The 25,860-nt window shown below is 37.5% G+C and overlaps 1 protein-coding gene across 1 annotated transcript in view; it reads left to right on the top strand.

Annotated features, from left to right (window-relative positions):
- HUWE1 (HECT, UBA and WWE domain containing E3 ubiquitin protein ligase 1) overlaps positions 1-25,860 on the top strand; it is a 176,260-nt gene that overhangs the window by 91,492 nt on the left and 58,908 nt on the right. The window contains exons 23-32 of the mRNA XM_080795415.1: positions 93-184; positions 792-1,003; positions 6,958-7,015; positions 8,033-8,209; positions 11,318-11,563; positions 13,077-13,210; positions 13,975-14,069; positions 23,344-23,535; positions 24,890-25,106; positions 25,519-25,641. Coding sequence (XP_080651541.1) covers positions 93-184; positions 792-1,003; positions 6,958-7,015; positions 8,033-8,209; positions 11,318-11,563; positions 13,077-13,210; positions 13,975-14,069; positions 23,344-23,535; positions 24,890-25,106; positions 25,519-25,641 — 1,546 coding nt within the window. The remainder of the gene's footprint in view (positions 1-92; positions 185-791; positions 1,004-6,957; positions 7,016-8,032; positions 8,210-11,317; positions 11,564-13,076; positions 13,211-13,974; positions 14,070-23,343; positions 23,536-24,889; positions 25,107-25,518; positions 25,642-25,860) is intronic.

The raw sequence follows: 25,860 nt of genomic DNA, 5'->3' as shown, positions 1-25,860 counted from the left end.
CAGCTCAGTTTCTTCTTTCCTCCTCATTGACAAAGAAGATAGCTCAAATTCTATTTTTTCAGTCTTTCTAACAGTTCGTTTTTTGCTTTAAGGGGATACTGCATCTAACCTGGGGAGTGCTGTTGATGAGCTCATGAGACATCAGCCCACCCTCAAAACAGATGCAACAACGGCGATCATCAAGGTAGGAAGTAATTAAGACTGACCATGGGCACGAGAGAGCAGTTAAGGGGGCTTTTAAGAAAAAAACTTGGCCTATTGGAGGTCATTTGGATTCTTGGGCTAGGCCTAGAAGAGGATTATGTCTGCCTTATTTTCTCCATGTCCTTGGTTTGGTCCTTTGTCCCGGACCCTCCCCCAAAAGTCACTTAAGTATTGCTTTCATCTATAGGATATTAACAAGTTGCCAGGATTTAACTTCTATTTGTAAAAGCATGTTACTTTTTCTAATCTTTGTTTCTTGATATTTTTTTCACATTTAGTATCCCTGCCAGTTGCCTGTATAGTGTATGAGTTCCTAGTTCTTGTGAATTAGGACATGGAGTCAGATTAGTCATTCGGTCACTTAACATCTATGTTAACAAGTTACTGAACTTCAGAACTTCAGTTCCCTTGTTTGTAAAATAGGATTGATAACTATATTCCATAAGTGATATACATACATACATATATACATGTATATAGAATGTTTTGGCACTTCTGTGTATAACACATAGAAAATGCTCCAAAAGTGTTAGTTGTCCCCCATTTCTTATTTACTAATAAATAATCCTATTTCCTATGTCTTTCAGTTACTTGAAGAAATCTGTAATCTTGGAAGAGACCCTAAATACATCTGTCAGAAGCCATCAATCCAGAAGGCTGATGGCACTGCAACTGCTCCTCCTCCAAGGTCTAATCATGCTGCAGAAGAGGCTTCTAGTGAAGATGAGGAGGAGGAAGAAGTACAGGCCATGCAGAGCTTTAATTCTACCCAACAGAATGAAACAGAGCCTAATCAGCAGTAAGTATTCACAAGACAGGTTCCCTAGCCTTGTGATCTTAGGCATGTCACTTTCATCCGTAACATGAGGGAGTTGGTTCATTATAAGGTTCTTTAAGCCCTAAGAGTCTAGTTTTTTCTTTCTTTGACCATTGTGCATCATTTATGCTTTCATAATTAATTGTATTGGTTGCCTTAGCAAGGTATCTTTCTTTAAAATTTGTTCATGGAATTGAATCCACTATATCCAGTTTATGGGTTTTTCTCAGAGGACTTTTTCCCCATTGTTGATTTGGTATTTGCATCATTGCTTGATTGTTTGCATAAGTGAGCACATAATGAAACATTGCACTTTTGAATTGAAGCCTGTCTCCTAAGTCCTTAAAAATTACAGAGATTTGTTGTTGGTTTGTCTTTGCTTTTGTTTGATTACTATCTGTTTATTCTAGATAAATCATAAGTCTTTGGAATATACGATATTATTATAACCAGGCACGGTAGATTTTCCTTCTTATTTCTATTTATTTAAGTTTTGTTTTACATAAAAATTGACTACCTGGATGGTGAGATGGGGATGGGCTTAAAGACTGCTTGCTGGCTGGTGGTGCGTAGTCTACCAGGCTCTTTGAGCTTATATTGTCACGTGCAAGGGATGAAATGTAACTTGTAGCTGTAACTTTTTTTTTTAATTTATTTGACAGAGATCACAAGTAGGCAGAGAGGCAGGCAGAGAGAGAGGAAAGGAAGCAGGCTCCCCACTGAGCAGAGAGCCCTATGCAGGACTTGATCCCAATACCCTGGGATCAACAACCCAAGCTGAAGGCAGAGGCTTTAACCCACTGAGCCACCCAGGTGCCCCCCTAGCTGTAACTCTTAATCATATTCATGCCAGAAGAGGGTGTGATACCTCTGAGCTGTCATGCATTTATCCATTTAATAAGTGCTCTCCTGGTTTATAGATAACTAGTTCTGAGAAAAACAGGAAATGTTTTAGGTGTGGATATGAATGGGTTTGGGCTGGTCTTGAAGGACAGTTTGGAACTTAAGAGAAAATTATGGCAGAATACACAGGAGGAGGAAAGTCCTGGACAACAAAACTGGTGTGCCTTCTTGGAGCTCTAGGAAGTGAAGAGCCTGTTGGTATGAGGTTTGTTTGGGTTTTGGTTTTTTGGGGGTTTGTTTTGTTTTGTTTTCTGGAGGAGATGCATTAACTACTAAGTTTGTTGGGCGATGTGTCTTACCCTTGTCTGAGATGGCAACTCTACCTTCATTCTAGCAGCATCTTCTAATTTTGATTAAAACATTCTCTTTCGGAAGACACCTGAAGGAAAACAAGATTTTATATGCAGAGGAGTCAGAATCTGTGCTTTACTTGCCACACCCTTGATTGTCAGCCACCCTGCTGGGATATGGTTTCCTTTCCTGACTACAAGACAAGGGAAGGATTTCTTAAACTTGAGGAGTGGGAGGGTGGTTTTGAGTGAGGTTGTGTGTGTTCATCTGCATATAACTTTTTCTCTACCAGAATATGTTATAGATACCTTAGATCTAACGTGCCCACATTTTAAGCTGTCATAGTAAATTGATGTTTTCTCACACCCTTGTATTTTTTCACTCCATGCTTTTCTTGGGATATATGTCACTGTGTTCTATTCATATTTTCCCCCCCAACCCCAATTATCTTATCTCCTTCTTTTCTATCTACTAAATTCCTGCAAAGCCAGTTCAAACATCACATTCTTTTTTTTTTTTTTTTTTTTTTTTTTAAAGATTTTATTTATTTATTTGACAGAGAGAGAGAGATCACAAGTAGTCAGAGAGGCAGGCAGAGAGAGGGTAGGAAGCAGGCTCCCCGCCGAGGAGAGAGCCCGATGCGGGGCTCGATCCCAGGACCCCGAGATCATGACCTGAGCTGAAGGCAGAGGCTTAACCCACTGAGCCACCCAGGCGCCCCTAAACATCACATTCTTAAAGGAGCTTTTCCTTTTACCTCCGAATGGGAAGTCAGTCTTTTGTGTTCTTCCCAAAGTTTAGTTGGAATTATTCATATATTCTAATGGTTTCTCCCATTAATCTGTGTGCTCCTCCAGGGAAGGGACAGTGTCTCATTTTACAGTGTATCCTGATTACTTTGTATATAGCAGATAATTGCCCAGTAAATGTTCATTTGGTGCTTTGATGGAATGACTCTAGAGCATTAGATGAAGGATTTCCTGAGTTTTAAATGCCAAGAGAGGTGGGTCCTAATGAAACATGAATGAGAAGAGATAGTAAAAATACAGGCACGCACAGCATTAATAGTCTACCATAGTGTTAGTCATATGTAGCTAGTAATTGCTGTTCCATGGTATTGATGTTTTCCTATACTCTGCGTGGTCTGGGTGTTCATCACTACCTCATTCACGTAACATATCTAAGAGTCTCACAAATGTTGACACGTGTATACTTTCCCAGTTCTGCCACCTTCAGAAGCCTCAATTGGGTCCCTCTGGATTATTAAGGCTGGAAGGAAAAGTAAGAAACTGACGAAACTCAACCTTCATCTCGAAAGCCACAATATATTAAAGGGAGTTCTTTTATCTCCTTATCCCAGGTAGTTGTTATGGTGGGAGTTACTATGTTCTTTCTGCCAGTATGGGAAGAGGCTTAGAAAAATTTATAGTGTGTGCCATCCCCTCTCTCCAGAAGTCTTGTTTGTATCCCCCAACTCACCCCCCATGCAAAATTCTTCAGTGGGACTCTCAAATTCCAGTCTCACATGTCCTCATCTGTTGTCCAGTGCCTTAAATAAACACATGAGTAAATTTTTTCCTGTGTTTTCTTATTAAGGTTTAATTTCTGTAAATTGCACAAATCTTAAGATTCCTATTTCTCTACCCTAAAGTGGGGCAGCTACTTATTTTTTTTTTTAAGATTTATTTATTTTAGCGAGAGCGCACATTGCCAGGGCATGGGCAGAGGGAGAGAATCCTCAAGTAGATTCCCCACTGAATGTGGAGCCCAACTATGGGGCTTGATCTCAACCCTGAGATCACAACCTGAGCCAAAACCAAGAGTCAGACACTTAACTTATTGTGCCAGCCAGGCGCCCCTACTTATTTTAATCATCGCTGAATAAATTTGCATATTCCAGAATATTCTATAAACACAATAGATGGAGTCTCATATGTGTAGCATACCTGATGTATGTACTTTCTTGTGTCTGGCTTTCTTATATCTGGCTTCTGTTGTTCAGCGTGTTTTTGAGATTCATGAGAAAGGAATCTCATTGTTGCATCTCTCAGTTGGGTTCTTTTCGTTGCTGAGTAGTGTTTCATTGAATAAATCCACTCCTGTGGATGGATTTTTGAGTTTCTAGGTTTTTCCAGGATAAAACAATATTTTTCTCTTTATTTTTTCTAAAATCAGCAGCTTGCATTTGAAAATGCTGTTTGTATTTGATCTTGAGACAAAACCACATGGTTTTGTGCTCAATCTGGAATAAAGAAATTTAAGCACTACAGTCTACCCCAAATACATGACAGTTTGCTCTACATCCAAAGACATTCACAAGTAATTCTAAATACTTGTGTTTTGGCCTCTTTCTTCTGCCTTCTAAACTGTTTTCATGTCAGTAAAACTGATACTGCTGGGGATGAATATACTTGCCAATGAGTAACCAGGGCTTTTAGTTAAGGCACCATGGTTTATTTTGCAGTAGATTCCATTTACTTTGCCTAACTTAACTGCCTATCCTGAACAACTTGAAAGAAATGAGATATATAAATCCATGTGGTCTCTGAAACTTGAATAGCAAGTGTCTGGGCTTTAAACGCAGCCAATTAGAAAAGCAGTTGTTTCCTTATTTGTAGCTCACTGGGAGGACTTCTTTGCCAAAGGCAGCTGTGTCTCCTCAAGAGCTGGAAGAAAGAGATGATTCACCCCACCCCACCCCACCCCCTAAAAATTCCCTGAGACCTGTTGTCCTGTACACTGTACTATGACACACAATTGGAATTTTTCTCCTGTGCCTTTTTTTTTTAGATTTTATTTATTTATTTGTGAGAGAGAGCGAGCGCACGCACAAGCAGGCAGAGGCAGAGAGAGAAGCAGGCTCCCCACTAAGCAAGGAGCCCAATGCAGGACTTGATCTGAAGACCCTGGGATCATGACTTGAGCCAAAGGCAGCAGCTTAACCGACTGAGCCACCCAGGTGTTTCTTTTCTATACAGAATTCTGATTAAGGGCTCCAGTACCATAAATACACATGTAAAATTGAGTTTGGGAATATGTGTGCTTTATTCAAAGGGGAGACAGGAAGTTTTTAATTTGACAGTTAAGGTAAATTGTTTTATTCATTGTAGGAATGCAGACTTAACTGTTTCATAAATGTTAATGGGTCAAAGTTTCATATGAGGTTAAGATTAAAATTCTTCTTAAAACCAGTTAATAAAGGGATTTCTACTAGGGAGAGTTTATCATATGTACTGTTCCTGTATGATGTTCTGAGCCTGGAGGCCAGAAGATGAGGATAATGAAAAAAGTGATTATTGAACAAATTTGTTCCTAGATTTGGATTAAGAACCACTGTGTTGATTTGTTTTCTTTTATTTTCCCTAACTTCTATTTCCCTAAGCAAATGAAGGAAGTACCTTGGTCCCATTTCATGATATTATTTTGGCTCTTTGCCATTACCTTCGGTTTCTACAAAGGGACAAGTATTTCATTTGGGCTAGAGCCACACCTGTACTCCTTAGCTATAGAGATGGATTTATTGGTTCTTTTCCAGAAGGTGCAACGAAGCTGGGGTAGATGATTGATACGAGTAGCAGGGAATGCTGCAGTGCTTCTGAGAAGGAGCTTTACAGTCAAGGAAAGGTTGCAGTCTTGCCATGGAGTCATTCCACTCATGGCTTATAGGTCCTGCCTTTGTACAGAGTTCTTCCCTAAATTCTTCATTGAGTGTTCACAATATCCTTGCCAAACCCTAGCTCTGGAAATTCCATCACTGAAACCATTTCTGATGCCTCTCCACTAGGTCTAGTCTCCATTTTGCTGCCAATGTCCTCATGCCTGACAAATTTTATTTACATCTTGTCTTGCTCAAGGACAAGGACTGTTAACTTCTTGCAAATTCTCTTGCTTTCTCTCTTCCCCTACTTCTCCCTTTTATTTCTGCCCCTTCCCCCCAAATGTCTTCAAGGGCCTGTATCCAGAATGCTCCCTATTAGACTCAAGTTTTGTCCCTTTCTAGGGTTTACCTTGAGGTAGATTTTGTTTCATTTTAATATATTTTTGTGGATTTTCTCTCTGTTTATTTCTTGCAAAAGCCAAGATTGAGCTAAGTGCTGCATTTTCTGCAGCTGTGGCATTAACTGCAGCATTGAAGTATCCAAAGCAAATGACCTGATCACAGTTTTTGGATAGTTCAGGGACCGTTGTGATACAAATATAAATTGCTAAGAAAGGAGGCTTTGGGTGTTGGCTTCATCTTTGATTAACTTGTTCTGAATGGTTTGTCAGTCTTAAGCATGGAATTTTGAACAAAATTAAATTCCATTTCCTGCTCTCTATTATAACTTTAAACCCGATGCAAGAACATGGTAAGATGTTTATTGTATTTGTTTCTTTGTCTAGCTCTTGTCTTCAAGAAAATGTTTCAATAGTCTTAATCAAACTGGCTTTTTTTTTGTATTTTCATATTGATGAATTCCTCTCATGATAGTTTGCCTAAGATAGTTTCTTTTGAGATATGTGCATATGCTGAGTTTGTGAAGACTTGGTTTTTCCTTTTGTGCTCTCAACCTAGTCAGGCTAGAAAAGCTAGTTTCAGAATTGATTTCAGCTCTTTTTTTTTTTTTTCCTATACTGTACTGAAGACTAGAAGTCTGACTTAGAGAAAGGACCTAGAATTTCATGCTATTTCCCTTTCCTCACTTTGTTCTCTTGCACTGGTATTGTGAATTTGTATAACTCACTCTTTTCTCCCTTAACAGGGTTGTTGGTACAGAGGAACGTATTCCTATTCCCCTCATGGATTACATCCTTAATGTGGTAAGATTCATGGTAGGGTAAACTGAGTAAAGTTGTGTGTTTTTCTGGAAAATGCGTGGGATTACCAAATAGTCTAGTGATTTCCACATTTATTTTCATTGGGGCCCTTAGAGTGTGGATCAGTGGGAAAAGATGTGCAAACCTTGTTCTATAAGACTGGTTTGCCAGCAATTGGACAACACTCTTCCTTCTTTTAAATACTCCCAGTTTTTTGTTCATTGTTACTGTTTGCCATTGGAATTCAAACAGGAGAGTGGGCTTTGTTAGGACAATCCAGTATTATGTTCTTTGAATGTGTCCAAAATAAATTTTTCCCATTACTTGCTATTTTTCCTGTTAACTTCTCCTTTATATTAAAAAAAATAGTAATATGACCATTTCTTTCAACTTACCATGTGTTTCATGGGAGAAAAGGGAAGAGTTTGAATTTTCCCAGAATTGTTTCCCTATAAGGGCCCACTTAGCAATTGTTCTAGCCCACTGAGCACTTCCAAGACTTCCAGAGATGGTTCCTCTTATGCCTGTGTGTTTCTTGCCCACATTTTACTTTCTTCCCTTAAAAAAATGCTTTGGTCCAAGTCACTCTTCTAGAGTTTTGGTTTTCATTTGCATTATGAACACACTGAGAAAAAGTATCCATTTTTATTTATGGGGAGAGGCAACACACTACCATGTAAGAAGCACATTAAGAGATCAGATCTGATTTTGCCACTAATTCATGGGTGTGGCCCTGAGCAAATAATTTATCCTCTCAAATTACATGACTTTAGGTGTAGCCAGAAAGGTAGATTGGGAAGAAGTGATTATTCCTGTGTGGTATTTTTTGGTGGTTTTGTTTTTGGTTTTTTTGGATGTTTAGGGTCCATATCCTATCTCTCTCTCTATTTATTTGAGGTTTTGGTATTCTAGAAAATACTGGTTTTATGACTGCAAGGCAACCCCTGTCCTTACTCCAGGCTTGCTTTTAGTTCCAGATATCAGACTCTAACTTAATTTTTTAAAATTTTCATTACCTAGATGAAATTTGTGGAATCTATTCTGAGCAACAATACAACAGATGACCACTGCCAGGAATTTGTGAATCAGAAAGGACTCTTGCCTTTGGTTACCATTTTGGGCCTTCCCAATCTGCCCATTGACTTTCCCACATCTGCGGCCTGTCAGGCTGTTGCAGGTGTCTGCAAATCCATATTGGTAAGAGCTTCTGGCCAAATATCTTCATTTCTTTTTAGAAATCAATTTTGTAACACTTCTGTATACATGTTTTTACTTTGGTCTCCCTTTACTTTCAACTAAAAATTAATTTGTGGTTATGTATTACAAGTGAATCAAGTGAATTTTGTGGCTAATAAGTAGCGTGTCACATTATTTCTCATTGAAAAGTTAAAGTATTTGTTCATAGGTTTGGTATATAGTTCCAGTAATTGAGTTTATTGGAGGGGATGATAGATGAAGAAAGTTTTGGAACTGGGATTATTACTATTGTGTCATCCTTTCTCATGGATGCTTTTTAACACAATCTGGTATTGTTTAGTCATACAGCTTTTTTTCTTTTTCAAGCTTGATAGTCATGCATTTTAACCATAAGTGACCTATAGTTTATTGCTCAAATTTTGCCAAAAAATTAAGTGCTTTATTTACTTTAGTAGTGGTAAAATACACATCACATGATGTTTACCTTTTTAACCATTTTTAGGTGTATAGTTCAGTAGTCATAAGTACATATACTTTGTTGTACAACTGATCTCTAAAAGTTTTTCACCTTGCAAAACTGAAATTCTGTACTCGTTAAACAACAGCTCCACACTCCTCTCTCCCTCCCAGCCCCTGGTAAACATTGTTCTACTTTCTGTCTCTGAATATGACTGTTCCAGGTACCTCATGTAAATATAATTCATAAGGTATTTGTCTTTCTGTGATTGGCTTATTTTGCTTAGCATAATGTCTTAAAGATTCACCCATGTTGTAGCATATGTCAGAATTTCCTTTTTATGATGCTGTTGTATATATAAGCCACATTTTGTTTATCCATCCATTCACTGATAGACCATTGGGTTGCTTCCACCTCTTGATTATTTTTGAATAGTGCTGCTATGAACACAGGTGTGAAAATACTTCTTTAAGACTAGTGTGTGTGTGTGTGTGTGTGTGTGTGTGTGTGTACACGTACAATAAAAGCACTTAAGGATCTACGGTCAGCAGATGTCAAGTATACAATATATTATTAACTATAGACACCAAGGATATATTATATCCCCACAATTTACTCATACTGAAAGTTTGCCTTTTGACCAACATCTCCACATTTCCCCCCAGCTCCTGGCAACCATCATTCTGCTCTCTGGTCCTATGTATTTGACTTATTTAGATTCCATAAAAAAGTATGATCATACCCAAGACTCCTTTCAGTTCTTTTAGTTGTATACTCAGAAGTAGGATTGCTGGATTATATGGTAGCTGTTTTTAATTTTTCAGGGAACCACCATACTGTTTTCCATAGCAGCTCCATCATTTCACGTCATTCCAACCAGCAGTGTACAACGGTTCCAATTTCTCTGCATCCTCACCAACACTTACTTTTCCTTTTCTTTTTTTTTTTTTGTTGTTGTTGTTGTTGATAGTAGCCAACCTAATAGGTGTGAATTGAGATCGCATGGTCTCAGTTTGCATCTTGTAATGATTGATGATGTTGAGCATCTTTTTATGTGCGTACTGGCTATTTGTGTATCTTTGGAGAGATGTCTATTACAAGTACTTTGCCCATTTTTTAGTAGGGTTTGTTTTTTGTTGTTGTTGAGTTATAGGGGTCCTTTCTATATTCTGGATATTAATTCCTTATCAGATAAATGATTTGCAATATTTTCCCTTGTTCTCTGGTTTGCCTTTATCTCTGTTAATAGTGCCCTTTGATGAACAAAAGGTTTTAATTCTGATGAAGTCCATTTTATCTTTTTTTATTGCTGTTGCTGTGCTTTTGGTGTCAAATCTAAGAAGTCACTCCCAAATCCAAGGTCCTGCAGCTTTTACCCTATGGCTTCTTCTACATGCTTTTGTAGTTTTGACTCTTATATTTAGGTCTTTGATCTATTTGGAATAATTGTTTTTATGTGGTGTAAGGTAAGGTCCAGCTTCATTCTTTTGCATGTGGATATCCAGTTTTCCCAACATCATTTGTTGAAAAGGTTGTTCTTTCCCTGCTGCACCTGTGTTTTGACACCCTTGTCAAAAATATTTTGACCACAGATGTGAGGGTTTATTTGGGGGCTTTATTATATTCTGTTGATCCTGATGTCTGTCTTTATGCCAGTACCACATTTTTTTTTATTATTGTATCTTTGTGATAAGCTTGGAAATCAGGAAGTGTGAGACCTCCAGCTTTGTTCTTTTTAAGGTAGTTATATCTATTTGGGGTCCCTTGAGATTATTCTACAAATTTTAAGAGAGAGATTTCTATTTCTGCCCTCCCCAGCCATTGATGATTTTATAGGGATTGCATTAAATCTGTGAAGCTCCTTCATTAGCTGGGTTGTGCAGTGATAAGAAATTTCTGGTAAAAATCAGTAATCCAGTTGCATTTGGACTTGTAAAGTCCGTAATTGTGACATATCCGTAATGTTTTATTTTGGTTTACTCTTTGCAATATTAAGTGCTGTTTATAGGAGAGAGGAAAAGAGGCTGTGCTCCATCATTATCCTACCTCTAAGATACTGTGTGAGAATTCATAGATTTATCTAAAGCCACAGTAAAGGCACATAAGTTATCCTATCTTTGAATGGCAAGTGATAGTATTTTACTGTGAGATTTTTCTGCAGATTTGAAAAGCAATTACAAGGGCCATGTCCTATGATCCTTAGGTTGTCTCATAAAAAAGGAAGTTGCCTACCTCATTCCTATTCTAGAATCATCTCTTTTTATTTTAGGAAGAAAAAAACAGTAGTAATACTGGCTCACTTCCATACTTTGAAAACTTGCCTAATATTGCTCCTTGTTGAGCAAAATTTATAATTAATCTTATAGTGTAGGGTCATTGCTATAATAGTATATTTTCAGTTTGGCCATCACAAGCTTTTAAATATGATTGACTTACCACATTTGAAAGCCTCTCATTTGAGAGAAGTAAAGGCATTGAGGTATGTCATACCTGCATTCATATTTTGGCTCTACCATTTACCAGGTGGGATACCATGGCCAGGTTCAAAATTTGTGACACTCGTCTTCTGCTTCTTCCATTGTGACTATTAAAGACATGGTGTATATGAAGTTCATTGTATATTAATACTTTAATTATTATTCTTGTTTCAGACACTGTCCCATGAACCCAAAGTCCTTCAAGAGGGTCTCCTTCAGTTGGACTCCATCCTTTCATCCTTGGAGCCCTTACACCGCCCAATTGAATCTCCTGGAGGCTCAGTGTTGTTGCGAGAACTGGCTTGTGCTGGCAACGTTGCTGATGCTACCCTCTCAGCTCAGGCCACACCTCTACTCCATGCGCTCACTGCTGCCCATGCCTACATCATGATGTTTGTTCATACTTGCAGAGTTGGACAGGTAAGAATTGGGGGGTGAACAAGCTAGTTTAAAGCCAGCAAAGTACATAGGTCACATACTGGGCATCTTACTGTGCTTAGAAACAGTTCTACCTGGGCTAGCTGCTAAAAGAACAGATTTGGGGGGGGGGCGGGGAATGCAGGTTTATGCTTCAAGATGCCATCTAGTTTATTTTCCCTTGTTTTTTTGTTTTGTTTTGTTTTGTTTTTTTCATTAGAATTTGGGTGACCATATAATTGGTTTTGTGAATTAGACTTTCTTGAGAGTGAAAGTTGAGTTGAAAACTTTGTTGAGTGCTACCTCAGGAATTTGATCATTGCTCATATTTTATTAAGTTACTGTAAATAATAGGCATTAATGGGGCATCTGGGTGACTCAGTCAGGTAAGCACCTGCCTTCGGCTCAAGTCATGGTGTCAGGGTCCTGGGATCGAGCCCCACATTAGAGAAGTCTGCTTCTCTCTCACACTCTCCCTCTGTTCTCTCTCATTCCCTCTCTCAAATAAGCAAATAAAATCTTTTAAAAAAATAACAGGCATTAATAGCTCTTAGCAGCCATATAGGCCAACTGGGATTTATAGTCACCTTTTTAGTGGACAAGCTTCAATTGGGTGCTCATCTGGCCTTATTACTTCCTAATCTTTGTACAAATGCATGTAGGCCTGATAATGGGATGGCAAGAAGGAAATTTGACCATAGCGCGTTTAAGTCAGTGGTAATTAAGAGAGATTAGTAAAGATTACCTGAATATCAAACCCTATGCCTGTAATCCATGTGAGGTTCCTCCTGTGGTTCCAGAAAGGGGGGGTGGTTTGTGTGTGCTCATGGTTTTACAACTTTCAGTTCTCAAGTAATTGATTCTAAAGATGAATGATTTAGGGACGCCTGGGTGGCTCAGTTGGTTAAGCGGCTGCCTTCGGCTCAGGTCATGATCCCAGCATCCTGGGATCAAGTCCCACATTGGGCTCCTTGCTCCGCAGGGAGCCTGCTTCTCCCTCTGCCACTCTGTCTGCCTGTGCTCACTCGCGCTCTCTCTCTCTCTCTCTGACAAATAAATAAATAAAATCTTTTAAAAAAAAGATGAATGATGTAATGTTTTAGCACCCTTGTTTTATGCTGTTGAGCGGGAGTATATTCTTTGTATCAAATCCATTGAAAAGCATGGATATAAACTATTGAGGAAATAATTACATAACAAAGGTTTGGAATTGAGTTTTATGACTTTTTATTAAATAAAATTAAGGTGAAATGTTCACTTCAAGGAATTAGATAAATCCAAATATTAATTGAAGTTAAGAAGTAAGAGGGAAATAGCAAGTCCCACAGCACAACCTAACAGAATTAGAAGGCTGTCATTGAATCTGCAAAACTGTTTCTTTAAAAAGAGTTGCCTATGACCATTGCCTTTTGATTTACAAAAAGCAATGAGAAGAAATTGAGAAGGGATGTTAGATACAGACTGTAAATGTTACAGAGGGCATCCCAAAGATAGCTTCTGTTTACTTTGTTTGCAGAGTGAAATACGTTCCATCTCCGTAAACCAGTGGGGCTCTCAGTTGGGTCTGAGTGTTCTGAGTAAGCTGAGCCAGTTATACTGTTCCCTGGTGTGGGAAAGCACTGTCCTTCTCTCCCTGTGTACACCAAACAGGTAAGGGAGGGGTCATCTCTTGATTATCTCTGTTGTCTTTCTTAATAGAGAAACTAAGTTCAGTGATCCTGGAGGATTGCTTTGGTCAAGAGCAGAAGGCTGTTAGTAAAGAGTTCAGAGGGTTCCTTGTCTATCTTAATCCATTCGGGCTGCAATCACAAAATACCACAGAGTAGATCATTATAAACAGAAATTTATTGTTCATAGTTCTGGAAGCTGGAAGTCTGAGACCATGTTGCTAGCATGGTTGGGTAAGGGTCCTTTTCTGGGTTGCAGACTTTGCATTGTATCCTCACATAGTGGAAGGGACTAGGAATGTTTCTGGAGCATCTTTTATGAGGCAGTAGTCCCATTCGTGAAGGTTCTGCCCTCAAGACTTAAGCATTTCCCAAAGGCCTTACCTACTAATACTATCACATTGGTCATTAGGATTTCAACAAACGAATATTGAGGGGACACAAACATTCACTCCACAGTATTGTTCTTCCCATTTACTAGCCTAAGGACATGCTTACAAATGGGTTATTTTCTGTATCTTTGATCTTATGTCCTAATTATTCTGTGTCAGCATGATAGGTATTTACAATTTGTTAGCCAAATCTAAAGTTGGGTTGGAAATCTTGTTGAGTACTACCTCAGGAATTTGATCATTGTACATGTTTTGTTAGGTTCACTTACCTGTCAGCCAAGCAGATGAGGGACCAAGCAGAACTTAAGAAATGAGCTATCAGGGTTCTTTTTACTCATGGTTTGTCTTATTGCAGCTTACCATCTGGGTGTGAATTTGGCCAGGCAGACATGCAGAAACTGGTTCCAAAGGATGAGAAGGCAGGTACGACCCAGGGCGGAAAAAAATCAGGTAACTCCAAGAAACTAAAATCTTAGTCATTTATTCTCTTAGATTTGTCTCTATATCTTTATAGGTCTATGGTGAAACTAAGTTAGCTGTATTGTCTTTAGCCCTCAATTTTTTCCTTTCATTTTTATTTTAAAATTAAATTATTTTCAGTCAGTTTCTCTGTAAAATGTGTATATACAATGGTAAAAATTAGAGGTTGCAGTAAAAAGAATCACTTAACATTTGTACCACAAATAAACAGTATTTTGGAACTATATACCTAATCTTTTCCCCTCGGGATGCATTTTATTAGTGTAGTTGTGATTATCTTAGAGATAATATTTTATAGATCTCTTTTTACTTAACATTAAGTGCCATGTAAAGGGTCTGTGAATTAACCATTCCCTATTGTTTTCTAATGTACTATTTTGAAATATGAGTATATTTTTATATAGTTTATGCAAATGAAAAATTAAATCCTAGAAATTACTGTACTGAAAGTTACAGCGGGACCCTAATTTTTGTATGCTTATTTTTCAGAAGTTTAATTTCACTGTTAAAAATGGCAAATGATTGTTTTAAGTGGCTGTGGAACACTTTAGAACCACGCTGTTCAATATGGTAGCCACTAGCCACATGTGGACTGTTGAACACTTGTAATGTGGCCAGTATAACTAAAAAAATTGGATTTTTTTTTCTTCTTTTGCTCTCCCTCCCTCTTTTTCCTTTCCTTTTCTGTCTTCCCAGGTGCTTTTTTTTTTTCTTTATTTCCTCTTATAAGGGAAGGATATAAGGGGTTGATTTGTATGTCTGTCTCCCCACCACACAAAACAATACTGTGTTGAAGCACTAACCTCCCTCCCCCAGCACCTCAAAATGTGACTTTATTTGGAAATAGGGTTGTTAAAGATATAGTTGAGAGTGATAGATTGGATGGAAAAAACTAAATTCTTAATTTTTATATAAATATAACTACTACTATTCTGTATAGTTGTTAGAAGGCTTTTAAGAATGTTTAGAACAACTTTGGTCTATGAATGTATTTTTTTTTCCCAACTAAATTGTATGAAATAAATGTAGGTCAGTTTTTATGAAAATTTAATGTCTGAATTGAGATGTATATAAGTATATTTCTATATATATTTCTATAAGTATCTATATTTATATATTATATATTATATTTATATATATTTTTATATATTTTATATTTTATTATATATATTTTATTATATATTTTATATTTATATATTTATATAAGTATCTAAGTATATTTCATAGATCCTTGTTTTTTTAAAAATCATGAGTATAAAAATGTAAAAACTCGTTGATTTTTATATATGATTATGTCTTGAAATAAAAACTCAACTATATTGTGTTAAGCAGTATGTTAAAAATTACCTGTTTTCACTTTTTAATGTGGCTACCAGAAAGTTTAAAATTATATATGTGGCTCACATATTTCTGTTGGACAGTGCTACTTTTTCTGATTACATATTTAATGTATTTTTCTGAATTTTTCTTTTTTTCTTTGGTTTTTATATTTTTTAAGGTTTTTTTTTAAATTCCAGTTAGTTAACATACAGTGTTACAGTAAGTTGTATTACATTTCAGTTGAACAATAAAGTGATTCAACAGTTCCGTACATCATCCAGTATTCATTAGGACAAGTACATTCCTTAATCCGAATTACTTATATATATAACATATCCCTGACCCCCTTCCCTCTGGTAAAAATAATATACAGTTTGTTCTGTATAATTAAGAATTTGTTTCTTGGTTTGTCACTCTTTTTCCCCCTTTGCTTGTTTGTTCTGTTTCTTAAATTCCACATAGGAGTAAAATCACATGGTGTTTGTCTTTCTCTGACTAACTTTGCATAGCATTATACCCTCTAGGGTCTATCCATGTCCTTGAAAATGACATTTCATTCTTTATTATGGTTGAATGATACTCCATTGTATGTATATGCTACCACTTCTTTATCCATTTATCAGTCCATATCTTGGCTGTTGTAAATAATGGTGCTATAAACATAGGGGTACATGTATCCTTTTGAATTAGTGTTTTTGTATTCTTTGGGTAAATACCTACTAGTGCAATTGCTGGATCTTTTTTTTAACTTTCTGAGGAACCTCCATACTGTTCCCCACAGTTGGCTGCACCAGTTTGTGTTCCCACCAACAATGCTTGAGTGTTCTTTTTCTGCACATCCTCAACAACACCTTTTGTTTATATTTGTATATTTGTTTTGATTTGCATTTCTTTGTTGGTAAATAAAGATAAACATGTTTGCTTGTATCTTTTGGCCATCTGTATATCTTCTTTGGAGAAGTGTCTTCTGCCCATTTTATAGTTGGATTATGTGTTTTGGGGGTGTTGAGTTGTATTTTTTTGGATATTAACCCTTTATCAGACATGTCATTTGCAAATACCTTCACCCGTTCTGTAGGTTGCCTTTCAGTTTTGTTGATTATTTCCTTCACTGTGCAGAAGCTTTTTATTTTGATACAGTCCCAATAGTTTAATTTTTATTTTGTTTCCCTTGCCTTTAGAGGTCTGTCTAGAAAAAAAAAGTTGCTATGGCTGATGTCATAGAGGTTACTGCCTGTGTTCTGTTCTAGGATTTTTATATATTCAGGTCTCACATTTAGGTCTTTAATCCATTTTGAATTTATTTTTGTGTATGCTGTAAGAAAATGGTCCTGTTTCATTCTTCTGCATGTTGCTGTCCAGTTTACCCATTAGCATTTGTTGAAGAGACGGTCTTTTTCCCATTGGATATTCTTTCCTGCTTTGTCGAAGATTAATTGACCATATAGTTGTGTGTTTAATTCAGGACTTTCTCTGTTCCACTGATCTATGTGTCTGATTTTTGTGCCACTGCCATACTTTTTTGATTACCGCAGTTTTGTAACATAACTTGAAATCTGGAATTGTGATGCCTCCAGCTTTGTTTCTCTTTTTCAAGATTGCTTTGGCTCTTCAGGGTTTTTTGTGTTTCCATACAAATGTTAACGATTGTTTGTTTCGGTTCTGTAAAAAATGCTGTTGGTGTTTTGATAAGGATTGCATTAAATGTGTAGACTGCTTTGGGTAGTATTAGACATTTCAACGTTATTTGTTCTTCAGTCTGTGAGCATGGACTGCCTTTCCATTTCTTTGTATCACCTTGAATTTCTTTTTGTCAGTGTTTTTATAGGTTTGAGAGTACAGGTCCCTCACCTCTTCGGTTAGTTTTATTCCTAGGTATGTTATTTCTGGTGTAGTTGTAAATGGGATTGTTTTCTTAATTTCTCTTTCTCCTGCTTCATTATTGGTATATAGAAATGCAACAGATTTCTGTATATTGATTTTGTATCCTGTGACTTTACTGATACATACATCAGTTCCAGCATTTTTTAGTGGAGTCTATAGGGTTTTCTATATATAGTATTATGTCATCTGCAAATAGTAAAAGTTTTACTTCTTCCTTACTGATTTGGATGCCCTTTTATTTCTTTTTGTTGTCTGATTGCTGTCTTTAGGACTTAGAGTATTATGATGAATAAAAGTTGTGAGAGTAGACATCCTCGTCTTCCTCACCTTAGGGGGAGGAAAAGTCCTTTGTTTTTCCCCATTAAGGATGATGTTAGCTCTGTTTCTCATATATGGCCTTTATTGTCTTTAGGTATATTCCCTCTAAGCCTACTTTGTTGAGGGTTTTTTTTTATGATTTATTTATTTATTTTGAGCGCGCATGAGCTGCAGGGTGGGGCAGAGGGAGAGAACTTCCAGCATACCTTCCTTCCCCCAGCATGGAGCCCAATTGAATTCATTACCTGAGATGAAATCAAGAGTCGGACAGTTAAACAACTGAGCCACACAGGTGCCCTTTGAGGGTTATCATGAATGGATATTGTACTTATCAAGTGCTTTTTCTTCATCTATTAAAATGATCATATGTTCTCTGACAAATAAATAAATAAAATCTTTAAAAAATAAATGATCACATGCTCTTACCTTCTCTTATTGATCTGATGTATCACACTGACTGAATTTGTGAATGTTGAACCACCCTTGAAGCCCAGGAGTAAATCCCATTTGATCCTGGCAAATTATTTTTTTTAACGTATTGTTGAATTGGATTGCTAGTATTTTATTGAGAATTTTTGCATCTCTATTCATCAAGGATTTTGACCTGTAGTTCTCTTTTTTAGTGGAGTTTTTGTCTGGTTTGGAATCAGGGTAATGCTGTCCTCATAGAATGAATTGGGAAGTTTTCCCTTTTTTCTATATCTTAGAATAGTTTAAGGAGAATAGGTATTAACTCTTCTTTAAAAGTTTGGTAGAATTCAACTATGAACCATCCAGTCCTGGACTTCTGTTTGTTGGGAGTTTTTTGATTACTTATTCAGTTTCTTTGCTGGTTATCAGAAATTTTCTATTTCCTTCTGTTTCAGTTTTGGTAGTTCATATGTTTCTAGAAATTCACCCAGTTCTTCTGGGTTGTCCAGTTTGTTGGCATATAGTTTTTCATAAGATTCTCAGGATTTTTTGTATTTCTTGGTTTTATTTCTCTTCTCTCGTTTGTGATTTTATTTATTTGAGTCTTTTTTTAACAAGTCTGATAGGATTAAAGAACTAACTCATGGTATCATTGAACTGTTGTTCTAGTTCTGTATCATTAATTTCTACTCTAATTTTTATTAGTTCCTTCCTTCTGCTGGTTTTAGGTCCTGTTTGTTATTTTTCTAGCTCTTTTTGGTGTGAGGTTAGGTTGTTTGAGACTTCTCTTGCTTTTGAGGTATTGCTATATACTTCCCTCTTAGAACTGCTTTTGCTGCATCCCAAAGATTTTGGACCATTGTGTTGTCATTTGTTCCCATGTACTTTTTTATTTCTTCTTTGATTTCCTGGTTGACTTACTCATTGTTCAGTAGCATGTTCTTTAACCTCCATGTATTTGTGATCTTTCCCAGATTTTATCCTGTGGTTGACGTCTAGTGTCAATAGCATTGTGGTCTGAAAAGATATACATGGTATGACTTCAGTCTTCTTGAATTTATTCAGGCTAGTTTTCTGGACTAATATGTGATCTATTCTATAAACTGTTCCATATGTAATTGAAAAGAATGTGTATTCTGTTTCATTTTAGGATGGAATGTTCAGAATCTATCCATTAAATCCATCTGATTTAGTGTTTCATTCAAAGCCATTGTTTCCTTGTTGATTTTCTGTTTAGATGAACTGTTGATGTAAGTGGGGTGTTAAAGTTCCCTACTATTATTATATTACCATTGATCAGTTCCTTTATTTTTGTAATTATCTGTGTATTTGGGTGCTCTTACGGGGGTATATCATAAATATTTACAATTGTTAGAGTTACTTGTTGAATTGTCCCCTTTATTACTATATAGCGTCTGTGTTTGTCTCTTGTTACAGTCTTCGCTTTAAAGTCTATTTTGTCCAATATAAGTATTGCTACTCCAGCTTTCCTTTGATAGCCATTTGCATAATAAATATTTCTCCATCCCCTCATGTTCCATTTGCAGTTGTCTTTAGGTCTAAAATGAGTCTCTTATAGGCAGCATATAGATGGGTTTTCCTATTTTATCCATTCTGTCATCCTATCTTTTGATTGGAGTGTTTAGTCCATTTACAGTTAATGTGTAATTATAGATAGATAGGTAGGTAAGTAGGAGGTAGGTATTGCCATTTTATTACTTGTTTTGTGGTTGATTCTGGAGATTTTCTCTGATCCTTTCTTGTCTCTTTCTTTTCTTTCGTGGTTTGCTGATTGTCTTTAGTGATATATTTGGATTTCTTTCTCTTTATTCTTTGCATATTTACTAGTGGTTTTTGATACATGGTTACCATTCTATTTGTATATAACATCTTTTTTATATAGCAGTTTATATTAAGTTGATGGTTGTTTTAAGTTTGAATGCATTCTTCTCTTCTCTCCACATCTTAGGTATGTGTTACTATATTTTATATCCTTTTTTTTGGTGAGTTCCTTGATACTGTCACTTTTGGTCTTTCCACTCATAGAGTCCTCTTTAATATTTTAGGGGGCTGGTATAGGATCATGAACTCCTTTAGTTTTTGTTTAGGAAACTGTTCATCTCTTCTTCAAACTGAATGATAGCCTGTCTGGATAGAGTATTCCTGCTGCAGATTTTTTTCATTCAGCACTTTGAATATATCATGCCACTTCCTTCTGGCTTGCCAAGTTTCTGCTGAAAAATCTCCTGCTTGCCTTCTGAGTTTTCCCTTGTAAGTTAATGACTTTCATCTTGCTGCTTCTAATTTTTTTTCTTTTATCATATTCTGCAATTTTAATTACAGTATGTCTTGATGTTGATCTGCTTTTATTGATTTTGTTGGGGGTTCTCTGTGCCTCCTGGATCGTGATGACTGTTTACTTCCCCACATTAGGGAAGTTTCTAGCTATTACTTCTTCAAATAAATTTTCTGCCCCCTTCTCTCTCTCTCTCTCTTCTTCTGGGCCTCCTGTAGTATAGATGTTACGTTTGATGGCCTTGCTGAGTTCCCTAAATCTATTTTCATATTGCCTAAGTCTTTTCTCTGTTTTTTTCAGCTTGATTACTTTCCATTGCTCTTGTCTTCTGGGTCACTAGTTTGTTCCTCTGCTTCTTCCATACTGTTGTTTGTTCCATCAAGCATGTTTCTTATTGCATTTATTGAATGCTTTATGTCTCCTATGTTGTTTCTTACCTCTGTGTCAGGGGTCTTACTCATGCCTTCCACTCTGTTCTCGAGTCCAGTGAGTATCCTTATGATCATTGCCTTAAATTCTCTATCGGGCATGTTACTTATAGCCATTTCACTTAGATTTTTGGTTGTGGCTTTATGCTAGTCTTTGATTTGGGATAAATCTCTCTCTGTATATTTTGTCTGCCTCTCTTTAAGAAAATCAGCTGTGTCTTCTGCTCTTGAAAGTAGTGACTTTATGAAGAAGCAGTCCTAGAATGCCCTGGACTGCATTGTGCTCTGTTCACCAGAACGTGGTACTTCAGGAGATTATCCTGTATGTGGTGCTTATGTCTTGGGGTTTTGTCTAAGTTACTTTCCTGTTTATGCAGCCATTTGCACTGACACTCTCAGCCTTTTGTGAGCTGTACTTGGTCTCTGTGGTGTTAGTGGGACCTAGGCAGGCTGGCTCTTGAAGAGGTGTGTCCGCTAGTGAACTTGAAAGCTGGAAGGCAGTGTTAGGAAATTGTGCACTAGACCACTAGTCCTATGCTAGGTTCCTCAAAGCACAAAGTGGCTAGGGAGATGCCTAGGTGGGGTATGTGCAAATTTAACAGAATTTGCCCTGAGTAGGTGAGTGCTCAGGACACCTCTTGGCTGTGGCACACTGCTAGCAAGTTAGGTAGCAGTTGTCTGTATAGCCTCGCTTCCTGCAGGTTGCTCTGTGTTAGAGCTGGGGGTGGGGGTAGGGAATGGCTCCCACCAGCTCTCTTTTCAGAGAAATCCTCCAACATGCTCCTAAATCAGTATGAACAGATCTGTCTCTCGGGTGCCCTCAGCATGATGTAAACTGTCATTTTTATGTTACTACTTGATACAGACTGCTGTCTCTTTAAGGGTGGTGACCCAGTGATAGTTGGCCCATTGCTGAGTCCTCCAACTTTTAAAGCTCCAGACTCCCAAGTCCCAGTGGTTTTATAAACTCCCAGAATTCAGCCACTCTGGTTTTTAAAGCCAGACGTAATGGGGATTACTCTCCCCATGTGAGCTTCCTGGTGCGAGTGCCCATTTCTCTGTCCTTGCTGTGCACACAGCTCCCTCCCTTCAGTGGGCAGCCTCCCTCTGCCTTTCTGACCTTCCTAAACTTTCAGATGCAGCTGCTTCCCTATATTTAGTTGTGGAGTTTGTTCTGCCAGCCTTCAGATTGCTCTTCAGTTTAATGACTTGGATTTGGATGCTATCTAGTTGTAAATGTAGGACGGGGTGAGCTCAGGGTCCTCCTACTCTGCCATCTTCCCAAGCTCCTCTTTGTACAGTGGGTATTTTTTTATTTAAGTAATTTCTACCCCCAGTGCTCGCTTCGGCAGCACATATATTAAGTAATTTCTACTCCCAGCATGACTCAAACTCAACAATCACATGCTCTTCCAGCTAAGCCAGCAAGGCACCCCTGTACAGTGGTATTTTAGAAAATGGCTTTTATGTTATATCACAGTAAAGTCGGAAATTTCAGTAAGCAGAAATTCTACACAATTTTCAGACTCTAATGCAACAAACTTAAAATTAATAAAAACTTTCCTAGAAAGTTTTTCCCTTATATTCTATATCAGGGAAGAAATAAATTTAATAAACTATTAAGGAAACAAGACAATTCTATGTATAAAAACTGATAGGATATGCTTAAAAATTGTACTTAGGTTATTAAACATAGGGGAAATGCTTAAGGAACAGAGAAAGGATTTATATAACAGCTGGTTATTATGGGAGAGGAGAGAGAATCAGTAAAATAAACACAAACCTTTGGCCCGTGTAAATTTGGAGAAAATGGACCAAACCAAAAATTAGAACCTCAGATTTAGTCAAAACACAACAAATTTGAATCAAGGAAAGAAATAATTTACTAAGAAATATGAACAAAATTGATTTGGTGTCAAAGAATTGCTTCACCTAACAATCTGGATATATTTTTTCTAGCAGTTTCTTTTACACATTTAATTTAACAAAGATGACTCCATTTCCACTTAGTTTTTTTTTAGAATATTACAAAGACAACTTGGTGGTGTGTTTTATTAAAGGTTTGTCTGATCTGATTATTAGACATAAAAGCATGCATATGTCCACCAAAAAATAGATGTATCTCATGTTCATATACAAAAATCTTAAATGTCATAAAATATATTTCTCCAGTGGCCATCTGTGATGTTTAATTTGAGTTTATTATTGACAAGCCATAAAATATTAACAGGATATTCACCTTGACAGCATGGGGGGGGCACGGTACACCACACACACACTGTAGGCTATGTGAATGGTGCTCCCTGTGTCATACAGTGCCTACAGTTTTGCAAGATAGCCCTGGGTTAAAACAGTTCATATGCTCTTGCTGGAAGATGTTAGTATTGGCCACCTAGAAGGTCTCAAAGGAGAGGAGCATATCAGTAGTTACATTTTGGTTTGATTTTTCCTTTTCAGATTTAGGAAGTTATGGACATTTAAAGAGTAACAAGCACCATACGTAGCTCTTTCTTGTGACTGTTCAGGACAAGGAACCAGGTAAGTGATGACTCAACATGGTCTTATTGCTCGCCTCTTATGTCTACAGATGGTGAGCAGGATGGAACAGCTGCAAGTATGGATGCTTCTACCCAGGGCTTATTAGAAGGCATTGGGCTTGATGGTGACACACTGGCTCCCATGGAGACAGATGAACCTACTGCTTCAGACTCTAAAGGCAAATCTAAAATCACACCTGCTATGGCTGCCAGAATCAAGCAAATCAAGCCTTTATTGTCAGGTGAGAGATTTTCCTCATTTTACTCCCTTTTCTGGCTTTCAGAGCCTTAACCAGTTTTAGACAAACTCAGTTGGTATGGCTGTATTATTTCCTTTAAGGAACTTGTAAACCTTGGTGGCTCATTTTCAGGTGGTATCTATATGATAGGCTCTGTACTAACTGCTAAGGATACAGGGATAAGAGACTGACTTCCTGAAAGTCTTGTTTTAAAATTCCTTCCTTGCTACTCATTCTTCAACTACTACAAATGATTCCTGCTCTTACATTCCACTGAAATGACTCACCAGTGACCTGTTGCTACGTCCATTAGTTACTCTTCAGTTCCCTTCTAACTTGTCTACAGCATGATAGTCAGCCCATCACTTCAAAATACTCTTCTTGGTTTCTGTGGTATTAAACTCTCCTGCTTTCCTGTTACCTGTTTGGCTACTACACCCAGTGTTCTTTGCCTTTCTCTATTCATTAAATATAGCTGGCAAATGACATGGCTGATTCATGTTTTAATAATGTCATTTTGGCAGCTCTGTGGAGACATTAACATGATATAAGACTGCATTAAGGATGTTCACTGATCTGTCCTTGTCTTCTTTTGCCCTTTAATATCAATGTTTAGAGAACGTGTTTTGTATATTTGTCACTTTCTGACACCTTAATGTAGAGGAAGGTGAAGACCTGACTCCTGGGAATCTGGAGCTCTGCCCCAAAGCAAGCAGAAAATGGCCTTTGGTGGGGCACCTGGGTGGCTCAGTTGGTTGAGGGTCTGACTCTTGATTTCAGCTCAAATTGTAAGATCAATCCCCACATCAGGCTCCCTACATCAGGCTTCTCTATCTCTTTTCTGCCCCTTCCCACTCGTGCGTGCACACAGTCTCTCTATAAATTAATTAATGTTAAGAAAGCCACTTATAAAATTTTTATGCTTTTCCTAGTGATCTTTTTTCCTTTGGGGATCATATATTTAATGTTGTGATCAGACGATATATATGATAATTCTGTTAACAGTTTTGCTGTTTTTAAAGTATTGTGGGCATTTTAAGTGATTCTATAACCCAGTAAATGTATCATTTGCTTAACTGGTTCATATTGATCTGTTGCTTTTTCTACAAAGGTGATTTTAACTCTACCTCTTTAAACAGTGTGTTTATCTTATTTGTCTTTCACATCTGTTATGTATCAAGTTCAAATATACTTCTCTGTCTCCTGCCTTTAAAAGAGGCATTTGTTCTCTGTGGAACTTCTTTTTGGATTATTAAATGTAGAAATAAGTCCAAGTGTTTCCCAGGTGTTGTTGGTTAGTTATAATGAAACCATTCTGAGCATACTCTCATGCCTTATTCTGACTTTTGGTTTCCAGCATCCTCCAGATTAGGCCGAGCGCTCGCTGAACTATTTGGACTCCTTGTTAAACTTTGTGTGGGGTCTCCTGTCCGCCAGAGAAGGAGCCATCATGCTGCCAGCACCACCACAGCACCGACACCTGCTGCTCGATCCACAGCCTCGGCCCTCACTAAGCTCCTCACAAAGGGCTTATCTTGGCAGCCTCCACCATATACACCTACTCCTCGCTTCAGGTGAGTTCTGCTTGAGATACAGAATCTAATTGGTTCCTTTTGTACTTAAATGGAAAGTGAGCCACTGAACTAGAGGACTTGAAAGGTTCCCTGTTAACTCTAGATGTGTAGCCCACATGCAGTTTAATGTACTTATATTGGTTCTTTTTAGTCTAGAATATAGAGATTTTTAAAGCATTTATGATCAAAGTGTATTTCAGTAACCTTGTATTTTTTAGTAGGTGAGGACTGTCACCTTTTTTGCCTTAGAAGTTTTAATAACCAGACTAGCCAGCCACCCACCTGAATTCCAGTCAGTCTCTCAGTCACTTTAGTACAGTGTTAAATTTTACTCTAGGCAGCTACGTGAATTTCCCACCACTTCTGTGACTGCCTCAGAGAAAGCTAAAATTTTGCTTTTTCCCCCTTTCAGGCTGACATTCTTCATCTGTTCAGTTGGTTTTACATCCCCAATGCTGTTCGATGAGAGGAAGTATCCCTACCACCTCATGCTGCAGAAATTTCTCTGCTCTGGAGGCCACAATGCTCTTTTTGAGTAAGAATCAAGTTGCTTCACAGAGAAGCATTTCTCGGAGTTTGATCTTTCTTTGTGCCTTAGCAGCGCTTTCTACTTTCTAAATCACCTGTCCTGTGACCACAGGATACACAAAGATAGCCATTAGTTGTAACCTTTCACATTCTGGGAACTCGCCATATTTCTCTCAGTCTTCCTTGGAGGGTGGGATTCAGCCTTTCCTAGAGATGTTTGTCAGAG

Source organism: Martes martes (assembly GCF_963455335.1).
Source record: "Martes martes genome assembly, chromosome: X".
In the NCBI taxonomy this organism is placed as follows: domain Eukaryota; kingdom Metazoa; phylum Chordata; class Mammalia; order Carnivora; family Mustelidae; genus Martes; species Martes martes.
Note: the sequence above shows the minus strand (reverse complement) of the source record. Positions and strands in the feature narration are given on the sequence as shown.